General features: G+C 35.2%; 2 protein-coding genes across 2 annotated transcripts in view; both read right to left on the bottom strand.

The window, feature by feature from the left end:
• Positions 1-805: 805 nt before the first annotated feature.
• LOC137643272 (uncharacterized) lies at positions 806-7,666 on the bottom strand. The gene is made up of 3 exons (XM_068376113.1): positions 7,663-7,666; positions 3,106-3,651; positions 806-1,929 (listed from the first exon to the last, which is right to left on the bottom strand). The coding sequence occupies exons 1-3, from the start codon at positions 7,664-7,666 to the stop codon at positions 806-808; spliced, it is 1,674 nt and encodes a 557-aa protein (XP_068232214.1).
• Positions 7,667-7,946: 280 nt separating this feature from the next.
• Positions 7,947-11,818, bottom strand: part of LOC137643271 (uncharacterized) — a 755,072-nt gene continuing 751,200 nt past the window's right edge. The window contains exon 7 of the mRNA XM_068376112.1: positions 7,947-8,213. Coding sequence (XP_068232213.1) covers positions 8,004-8,213 — 210 coding nt within the window. The 3' untranslated portion in view covers positions 7,947-8,003. The remainder of the gene's footprint in view (positions 8,214-11,818) is intronic.

Below are 11,818 nucleotides of genomic sequence, written 5' to 3'. Positions count from 1 at the left end.
TGTATCAGTGATGTGACACTTCACTCATGAGAATATTTTGTAAATTATGCTTGTCTCAATGCTGTGTCACTTCACTTTTGAGAATGTCGTGGAAATGATGCTTGTCTCACTGCTGTGACACTTCACTTTTGACAATATCATAGAAATGATGCTTGTCTCAATGCTGTGAGACTTTGCTCTAGAGAATATCTTGTAAATTATGCTCTTCACACAGCTGTGACACTTAACTCTTGAGAATATCGGGAAAATTATGATTGTTTCAATGCTGTGAAGCTTCACTCTTGATAATGTCAAGGAAAAGAAGTTTGTCTCACTGCTGGGACACTTCACTCTTGAGAAAGTCATAACTTGTTTGTTTCAGTACAGTGACGCTTCAGTCTTGAGAATGTCATGGAAATGAAGTTTGTGTCACTACTAGGACACTTCACTACTGAAAAAAGATATAAAAATTAGGTTTGTTTCAGTGCTGTGTCGCTTCATTCTTAAGAATGCCTTGGAAATAATGTTTCTCTCTCTGCTGTGACACTTCACTCTTAAGAATGTCATGAAAATTATGTTAGTTTCAGTGCTCTCACACTTCTCTGTTGTGAAAGTCATGGAAATGAAGTTTGTCTCATTGATGTAACTCTTTCTTCTTGAGAATGTCATGGATGAAGTTTGCCTCGCTTGTAACACTTCACTCTCGAGAATGTCTTAGAAATTAAGTTTTTCTCACTTGTGACTTTTCATTCTTGAGAATGTCATGAAAATGAAGTTTGTCTCACTGCTGTAACACATCACTCTTGAATGTCATTGCTATGCCACTTTACTCTAAGAGAATGTCATGAAAATTGTTTGTTTCAGTGCTGTGACACATCACTCTTGAGAATGTCATGGAAATGATGTTTGTCTCACTGCTTTGACACTTCACTCTTGAGAATGTCATGGAAATGATGTTTGTCTCACTGCTTTGACACTTCACTCTTGAGAATGTCATGGAAATGTTTGTCTCACTGCTTTGACACTTCAGTCTTGAGAATGTCATGGAAATGATGTTTGTCTCACTGCTTTGACACTTCACTCGTGAGAATGTCATGGAAATGATGTTTGTCTCACTGCTTTGACACTTCACTCGTGAGAATGTCATGGAAATGATGTTTGTCTCACTGCTTTGACACTTCACTCGTGAGAATGTCATGGAAATGATGTTTGTCTCACTGCTTTGACACTTCACTCGTGAGAATGTCATGGAAATGATGTTTGTCTCACTGCTTTGACACTTCACTCTCGAGAATGTCATGGAAATGATGTTTGTCTCAGTGCTGTGACACTTCACTCTTGAGAATGGCATGGAAATGATGTTTGACCCACCGCCGTGACACTTTACTTTTGACAATATCATGGAAATGATGCTTGTATCAATGCTGTGACACTTCACTCTTGAGAATGTCATGGAAATGATGTTTGTCTCAGTGCTGTGACACTTCACTCTTGAGAATGGCATGGAAATGATGTTTGACCCACCGCCGTGACACTTTACTTTTGACAATATCATGGAAATGATGCTTGTATCAATGCTGTGACACTTCACTCTTGAGAATGTCATGGAAATGATGTTTGTCTCAGTGCTGTGACACTTCACTCTTGAGAATGGCATGGAAATGATGTTTGACCCACCGCCGTGACACTTTACTTTTGACAATATCATGGAAATGATGCTTGTATCAATGCTGTGACACTTCACTCTTGAGAATGTCATGGAAATGATGTTTGTCTCAGTGCTGTGACACTTCACTCTTGAGAATGGCATGGAAATGATGTTTGACCCACCGCCGTGACACTTTACTTTTGACAATATCATGGAAATGATGCTTGTATCAATGCTGTGACACTTCACTCGTGAGAATGTCTTGTAAATTATGCTTGTCTCACTGCCTTGAGACCTGACTCCTGAGAATGTCTCGTAAATTATGTACTGCTGTAATACTCACTTTTATGGGAATGTAATCAAAATTAGATAAAAGTTTCTTGGTTGTGCCACTCACTCACTGGTTTGACATTCACTTGTTTGGGAATGTCGATGTTTTGTCAGTTTCACTTATATCCACTTGCACAGGAATATCATGAATATGATGTTAGTTTCACTGATTTAGGTCGCAATTGTATGGCAATATCATTAAAGTCATGTTAGTTTCATGGTTGCAGGGGTGTCATCAAAATGACGTTATTTTTACCGCTGTAATTCTAACTCGTATGGGACTGTCACAGAGATTTTGTTAGTTTCATTAGTCAAGTGTCAGTTTCATCACTTTGCCCCTCAATATTGCTGGATACACACAAAAATGATTTTGATTACTAATCTTCTTGATGTGTCATGGATAGTCATGTAATTGATTGTACTTTCACTGCTGTTACACTTACTATTGTTGTAATGTCATTGAAATTGTTAGTTTCACTGCTTTAATCCTCAGTGATTTTGGAAATTAATCGAAATAATGTTACCTTCACTACTTTGACACTTAAAGGTTTAAAGGTCGCTCATGAATGGCAGAGGCAAGGGACAGTGATATTGCCCTAGAAAGCAGAACAATGCCCTAGAGACTGACCATATTATATGATCAGTGCCCAAGCCCCCTCTCCATCCAAGCTAAGACCAGGGAGGGTCAGGCAATGGCTGCTTATGACTCGGCAGATAGACCTATAGGCTCCCCTAAACCCTTCAAACCTTAGCTCGCAAGGATGGTAGGGTTGCAGACGCTAAAGGCATTAACGAGTCTGAGCGGGACTCGAACTCCCGTCTGGCAAACAGTAGGCAGAGACGTTACCAATCAGGCCACAACAACTTCTCTACGAATATTTTTGCAGTTATTTGGTTCAGCATAATATTGTAGACTTGCTTTGATTCCCATATTCTCCCCTTTATTATGTTAGACTTGTGTTAGTAATTGAAATCTTAGGAACACTGGCCTTTTGTTTGGCTTTTGTTACTTATGGTTGGTTATTGATCATATTGGTTGTATAGTATCTACATGCTGATTAATACTGTAAATACCAAGATATTGAGGTTATTATGGTTTCTTGAGTTTTATTTAAAGATAATTTTAGTTTCAGGCTGCTGATACTTGCCTTTCCGTGAGGTTCTTGTTGCTGATACTTGTCTCTTCTTGAAGTTTTCGTTGCTGATACTTGTCTTTTCTCGAAGTTCCTGTTGCTGATACTTATCTCGTCTTGGAGTTCTTGTTGCTGATACTTTTCTCTTTTTGAAGTTCCAGTTGCTGATACTTATCTCTTGTTGAAGTTCTAGTTGCTGATACTTGTCTCTTCTTGGAGTTCTAGTTGCTGATACTTGTCTCCTCTTGAAGTTCCAGTTGCTGATGCTTGTCTCTTCTTGAAGTTCCTGTTGTTGATAATTGTCCCTTCTTGAAGTTCCTGTTGCTGATACTTGTCTCTTGTTGAAGTTCCAGTTGCTGATACTTGTCTCTTCTTGAAGTTCTTGTTGCTGATACTTGTCTCTTCTTGAAGTTCCTGTTGCTGATTCTTGTCCCTTCTTGAAGTTCCTGTTGCTGATACTTGTCTCTTGTTGAAGTTCCAGTTGCTGATACTTGTCTTTTCTTGAAGTTCTTGTTGCTGATACTTGTCTCTTCTTTAGGTTCCCATTACTGATGCTTTCCTCTTTTTAAGGTTCCCGATATTGATATTTGCCTATTCTTGAGGTCCCTGTTGCTGATATTTGACTGTTTTTCAAATTTTTGTTGTGGATTCTGGACTACCCTCGAGGTTCCTGTCACTGGTCTATTCTTGAAGCTCCTTTGCCGATACTTGTCTTTTTAGATTTTATGCTGCCGATATTTGAAAGTGCTTGAGAATCTGGTCGCTGAGGCTTCCCTTATTCTTGAGATGTTAGCTACTGGCAGAGTGTAATAGTTAATTTCTGGAATAATGAGAACAACTTGGGTGCACCGCCCCATAAGACAAAGTAAAATCTAAGAAAGACCTATATTTTCAGAATAAATGTAATATCACAGCTCTGACTTTGAGTTACAAAAATCTTTCTTAGATTGCGAAGAGGAAATAGCTGGTTTAGTTATAATTCTTTACATTGAACAGAGTGATATTTAACATGCAAGAAAATTGATTTAGGACCCACAGTTTGTATAGCAGTTGATACCTTTATTACATCATCATTTCGGTCATTACTGGCACTATCAAAAATACTGTGGAGGAAAAGGAATATGTCATCTGAGATTGTTAAGTCACATTCTTAATAGTAAATTATTTTGTGCGTTTTAGGCCTCTACGGGTATAGAGAACACGATTAAATGGTCAGATTTTTGTGAAAACATAATGCATATACTTTTAAGAACATTATGCATATACTTAGTAACTTTTGACAACCCATATACTGTGATTTTGATGTCGATAATTGAAATATGATGCAGTATGCTTTGTATGTAAATGGGAAGTATTGGTCCTGTTATTGATATATGTTTAATTTGAGAAAGTATGGTTCCGGAAAATGTATATATTGTTTGTTGCTCAAGTATTTTGAGTTGCAGTAATAATTGAACATCTTATATTTGGAGTTGGAACTTATCGAAAAACGGCTGATGTCGGAAGATCGGTTGTAAATTTTTGAAGGATAAAGTGGAGACGTGTGTGTGTGTGTGTATATATATATATATATATATATATATATATATATATATATATATATATATATATATATATATATATATATATATATATATATATATATATATATATATATATATATATATGTTTGTATGTAGATTTGTAAACATGAATGAAATATCTCTATACTAATTTCATCGGTATGAATATTCCTTGATAATACTATTGTGGGAATTATTAATAGATATGAAAATTTATTAGCATACTTAATTTATATAACCTGCAAGGATGCGTGCAATTTTCCAGAATTCAGGATCGCATTCATCTGTTATCAAACAAAATCTTTTCTGATAAGTGATCATCTTTGATTTTACGATTTCGTCGGCAATACGACGTTTGATTAAATTAGGAAAACTCTTTTTTTTCATTGATTATCTTTTTGCAAATCGTACCTTTTAATCACTCATTTTTTGGAAACAAAATGTCACTATTAGCGCAAGCAAATTTACCATTTACCCATATTGCTTAGTATTTATGCTTGCAGTACAAAAACTACAGTCAAGAGACAATTTTTCTCGTGTTCCCTGATATGGGTTAGTGATGCTGTAAACTAGACTAGACAGTTAGCTACTTTAAACTTTATTTTTTTTTTTTTTTTAAGTTATGTACATTTGAGAAAAGTTTAAGTGTCCTTTTCTAGAATAATGTTGATATATTCAAGTCCTTTTCCGGAAACTTTAATTCAAAATTTGACTGTCTCTCACTGTAGGTCTTTTCAAGGCTAAGAATGATCCCCCTATAGAGAGGATCATGACAAGGTTTTTCGGGTTCTTTTGAACGAGATGTCCTATAGTCCATTTCTTTCAGCGATGCATATTTGCACCGACTCGCAGCGGTGCCCCTTTAGCTCGGAAAAGTTTCCGGATCGCTGATTGGTTGGACAAGATAATTCTAACCAATCAGCGATCAGGAAACTTTTTCCGAGCTAAAAGAGCACCGCCGCGAGTCGGTGCAAATGTGCATCGCTAAAAGAAATGAACTATAGTATGAGACGATGGGTAGTTTGCTGTGACCCTGTAATTGTAGGGGTATTCGTCGGTTACCCAAAAAGGATATATCAAAGACTTTATCTGTTGAAATGTAAGATTAAGATAAAAGAAAGAAAAAAAAATATTCTTAAATGTAAAGCCTATAGACGTATTATTTACATCTTATCCATCTTGATCTATGTAAATATTATATCTTATATATCACACAATCAATCTATTTACATGAGTGACACACTTCACTGGGGTTCGGTGGTGGATCAACGGAAGCAGTGGACTACACAGAAGCTGTCAACACTTATTCGAAACATATTTGTGCTTTGAACGAAAAATAGAAATATGCCAATCGTACATAATATTCCATATTTTAACAACACCATCTACGTAATAGTTTTAATATAACACCTTTTTTTATTCTTTGCAATCTACCTGGACCATTTCTTTCAAAAATAATATTTTAATTTCTAGTTATTTATTGAGTTATTTATTATTTTTTTTAGTCTTAATCTACCGCATCCTCCTTATTTACCACATGTGGGGGGAAAGGAACGCGGGCCGGCTGTGCCCGCGTCACCTCTTCTTCCTAATGTACAAAAATAGTGCCATCAGTGTTTGCTACGACGAGGCTCGCGTTCAAGTACGTCCAATAGATAATAGATATACATGTGTGCAATGGAGATGAGAAGCTACCGGTGATACATAGGGCTCTTAGGGGGGTATACATATCTCGGCTTGGCCTTACATTGGCTACGTGCTCTAATGACGACGTCCTTTTTTTATTATTTCGTATTTTGTTATATTTAATTTGATTGTTTTCCCTCTCTATGTGAAAATAAGTTTTTGTTTTTTTCTCCCGTCCGTAAGTCACGTGACTTTGGTATACCCTGCTTCTAGAATAATAGCATCTGGTCATTATTGATACGCTGTCAATTACGTATTTGCCATTTATTTAGCTTACTTAAATTACTTACTTACCGGCAATGCCACTTACGGACCTCTTTCAACGGTTGATGAAATTACTTTGTTTATTTATTTATTTTTTATTCTGACCGAATTCAGAGACAGGTTTAGCTTTTTCTTTCTTCGATCTAATTGGATTACCCTAATCGGCTTAACAATGGTCAGGATGATTGAGGCTATAATTGGAAGGAAGGACTTCTCTCGCTGGTCACTAAGCAAGCGACGTGGAATCCAGAAGGAAATTGGCGTGGTAACGGAAACGCAAATTGGAAAGTAAATCGTGTACATAGTAAGCTAACCGAAATGCTTTATGCATGTTATGCGTCTTCAAGTTTATATATATATATATATATATATATATATATATATATATATATATATATATATTATTGTATATATAAATGTATATATATTTATATATAATATACATATATATATTATACACATTTATATATACAGTAATATATATATATATATATATATATATATATATATATATATATATATATATATATATATATATATATATATATATATAAACACACACATATATATATATATATATATATACATATATGTATATACAGATATATATGTATGTTTACATATATATGTGTGTATATATATATATATATATATATATATATATATATATATATATATATATATATATATATATATATATATTGAGAAAGAGACACAACGTATTCACTTTCCGTACATTAAAGTACCCTTATTTTAGATCCATATGAGAAAGGATGTCGTGAGGTATTTAACGTTATTTTCAGCGCCCTTGACATTTTTCACACAGGAACAGACGATAGCTACTGATTTCTTTTTCCGGGATAACAAGACGTCCATAGAACGTGCTGGCGACGATATCGATGATAAAGGAGAGTGATCCTTCGTTTGTGAAATTGGCTCGAGGAAGCGAGAAAAGTACCAACAGGCTAATGATCGTTAAAACTTTCTAATGTAATAATTGCTCTTAGACGTTGGAAAAAGTTTGTATAAAATGGAAGAAAATGGCGTCACTACACTTTACCCATATTGGAATGACCAGGTGTTTCCAAATTTTTTTTTTTTCTGGGGAAATTGCGTGAAATTTGTGATTCTCTTGGGAATGTAGTGAAGAACAAAGAGAACAGTACAATGGGAAGGCTTTGACATCCCCTTCAGTAGGGAAATGCATTAAGGCCTATTTATTGATTTCGGTCATTCCTTCATTAAAAAAATCGAGATTCATTTGATTAAATTCATCTCCCTTTCATTTTTCTTTTTATGCAAAACTAACACCATAAAGTGTTTTATTTTTTCCTTTATGGGCTACCTATGCTTATAGCAAAGACTAGATATGGCAACGGGATTTTGGGTATCGTCGCTCGCTCATAAGAGACGTGGCAACAATGCAAATAGTAGAGTCAGCAAAATGGCGGCATTGAGAGTGTTGGAGCATGAGAGAGTGGGCTGTGGCCAGCAGTCCGTCCTCAGCAGGCACAGTTGGATGGCACCGCGGTTCTTATTGTGGTATTTGGGGAGCTGGCCCTCTCCGGGGTCGTGTGGGTGCCACGCCCACAGTATCCACGTGGGGAAATCCTGAAAAGTAAAAGTAATTTAAACCTTGTCTCGTAAGATTAATGAAACCTGAAAATAAATGATTAAATTTATGTATATTTTTGAACGTCAACTCTTTTTCTGTATACCTTTTCGTAAATGAATCAAACCAAGTAAAGTGATAAACATATATTTGAATAAAATGGATATTAATGATGTATCTTAACCTAAATTTATTGTGCTGAAGTATCAACGCTTACATAAACAGCTGCTTTATAAAATTTCTATAAAAACACACATGTAGTATATATATGTATGTATATATATGCATGTGTGTTGTATGTGTAAAATATGCATATATACACCCTAGTTTGTACGTTGGCTTTCACAAGGGCAAATATTTGCTGCTGCAGACTTTTACAGATACCCCTTGATTCTAGCTTTTATATTAGTGCTGCTTTTGACATTGTTAATCATGAATCATTTATTTTCAAACTTTAGCCGTTGTTATTGATCGTATCTTGTCTTAGTGTTATTTTTTTATAAGATTGCAATGAGTTTTGTTAGGGTTCGACTTCATGCCCCATAATTTGCATCATGCACTGATTTTAGCTAGATCTCCATTAAGAAATTCAGTAACCCCATAACTATATTTGGAGTTGAAGTTTAGGAAAAGAAGTAGCATCATCTGCATATGCAACTGGCATGTTTTCTAAACCAAACTACATATCTATATAGTGTGAAAAGTAATGGGACAAGAACACTACCCTGAGGAACACCAGATTCCACATTCCTATACTTATTATGGTGCCCATCAAGAACTCTTTGCAATCTATTACTTAAGAATTTAATAAAGGTGCAAAGAAAAGACCCACCCACTCCCAACTGTTTGAGTTTGAAAACTAGGTCCTCTTGATTAACACGGTCAAAGGCAGAACTAAAATCAAGGCTAATCTTACAGCTTCCTGACCACAATCAAGGGATTTATTTATAGCGTTGACAATTGTAAAAAGCGCATCACATGCTCCAAGGCCATTGTGAAAACCAGATTGCAAACTATGGAACAGATCCTCACATTCAGCATACCTATTTAGACGTTTTACCTAAAGATGTTAAAAGAAAACTTTACAACATATAATATGGGAGTTATGTAAATATAATATGGGAGTTATGTAAATTGGGTGGTAATCTGCAAGGCTAGAGCTACCACCAACATGTTTACATAATGGAATAACATTATACAATTCTCCAACAAGTGGAAAAAGAAAATTTTCTAGCCAACTTGCGGGAAATAAAAGAAAACATAGTAGCTAAGAAATGAGCAGACTATATAAAAAAAGGAAAGTATCTAAGAAATGAGCTGTCTGTATAAAAAAGAAAAAAAAAGAAAAATACCATTTAGGTATACTCCTCCATAGGCATCAAGGTCCATGCGTGTTTTAATTTCACGGGACCGAGAAGCTAAACTAGTCAGTTTAACATCAGGAAAGCAGGAATGATGAAGATTGAGTTTTTCACTTGTCTGCTGACTGTCAAACAGATCAGCCAAAACAGTTGCCTTTTCCTTTGGACAGTGAGTGGCAGAGCCGTCTGTTTAAAGTAAAAGAGGAACTGTTACTTCTGCAGCAAAGACTTCAGATTCAAGTGTGGCCCACCACTTATGTCCTGGGTTGTACCAGAAATGGTTTCTTTTGTGGTCAAATCTTATTTCTTTTCAGTTGAAGCAAAAACTCTCTAAACCGTAGCTCATTTAAGATTCGTGGTGTAATTTTTTTTTTTATTACAGTTTCATTTCTAAGAAGCACACCTGCTTCGATTGTACAAAAACTGGCCTATCAAGACATATTGATATAGCAAAGTATACGAGTTTTTATTTTGTCTGTGTTCGCCTATATCCTTAGATGAAAAAATCAACAAGTTAACTTTTTGCGAGAAGAATTATTCTTTTGTTTCGATATATATATATATATATATATATATATATATATATATATATATATATATATATATATATATATATATATATATATATATATATATGCATGCACTGTATGTGTGTGTATATATCATCATCATCATCATCTCCTCCTACGCCTATTGACGCAAAGGGCCTTGTTTAGATTTCTCCAATCGTCTCTATCTTGAGATTTTAAATCCCTTCTCCATTCGTCATCTCCTACTTCATGCTTCATAGTCCTCAGCCATGTAGGTCGAGTCTTCCAACTCTTCTAGTGCCCTGTGGAAGCTCAGTTAAAAGTTTGGTGAACTAATCTCTTTTTGGAAGTACGAAGAGCATGACCAAACCATCTCCATCTGCCCCTCACCGTGTTCTCATCCACATATGGCAATCGAGTAATCTCTCTTATAGTTTAATTTCTAATCCTGTCCTGCCATTTGACTCCCAATATTCTTCTTAGAGATTTGCTCTCAAATCTACAAAATCTGTTGGATATTTTCATTGTCATACCACGATTCATGTTCATAGAGTAACACCGATCTCACTAAATTTGTATATAGCCTGATTTTTTGTGGAATTTCAGGCATTTTGATTTCCAAATTTTATTTAACCTAGTCATTGTCTGATTTGATTTTTTTTTTCAATCTTTCATTAAACTCAAATTCTAAAGACCCTGTATGAGAGATCTTAGTTCCTAAATATTTAAATGATTCTACCTTATTAATCCTTTCTTATTCCTTCTCTACCATCTCCAACTGTACTATGCATTACAAAATCTATGAGGAGGATAAACAGCATAAGTGACAACACATTCCCTTTGAGTGCTCCACTGTTCACTGGAAATTCATTTGATTGGACTCTACTAACATTATCTTTGCACTTGCTATGCTCATGAACTGACTTAATCAAATTTACATATTTAAGAGGAACTCCATAATAACGCAGGACTTCACAAAATTGGCCGGTGCACAATATCAGAGTCTCTTTTATAGGCATAACACATTGCTGTACAATATGTCTTCAGATGAAAATTTGGTCAGTACTACTTTTACCTTTTCCAAATCCCGCTTGTTCATCTGTCAGCTTTTCATCAATCTTTCTCTATAGCCTATTTAGAATAAGCATACTATACATTTTCATGACAACTGACGTAAGTGTGATGCTTCTGTAATTATTGCAGTCAGATCTTTTATTTTTGAAATTTTCACCAATAATCCTTGCTTCCATTCATCAGGTTTTACCACTTCATGCCACATTCTACAAAATAATCCTGTAAGTATTCTTGGATTCATTTCATTTTTGGCCAATGTCATCTCAGCAGTTATTCCATCGTATCCCGGTGCTTAGTTTTTTTTAGAATAGCTTCAACTTCAAACACACTGAATTAATTCATGGTCACATCAAGATCTTCCTCAGCTTCAGGTATATCAATGAAATTATTCCCTTCATATCTCTTATTCATGACCTCACTAAAGCGTTCCCTCCAATGTTGCCTTCATCTTCTGTTGTTATAACAGACCCATCTCTCTTTTTATGTGTATGTGCTTCTTCTTCTTTGCCACCATGGATATTTCATTAATAATTGAATGAGCTTTCCTTACACCATAGCCACTCCCTGAATTCATGGCTTTGTCAGCTTCAGTTGCTCTACTGACTATATATTCGCTCCAGTCATTCCTTGCTTTTCTTT

Source organism: Palaemon carinicauda, chromosome 6, assembly GCF_036898095.1.
Source record: "Palaemon carinicauda isolate YSFRI2023 chromosome 6, ASM3689809v2, whole genome shotgun sequence".
In the NCBI taxonomy this organism is placed as follows: domain Eukaryota; kingdom Metazoa; phylum Arthropoda; class Malacostraca; order Decapoda; family Palaemonidae; genus Palaemon; species Palaemon carinicauda.
The sequence above is the reverse complement of the archived record's forward strand: the minus strand, read 5'-3'. Positions and strand labels throughout refer to the sequence as shown.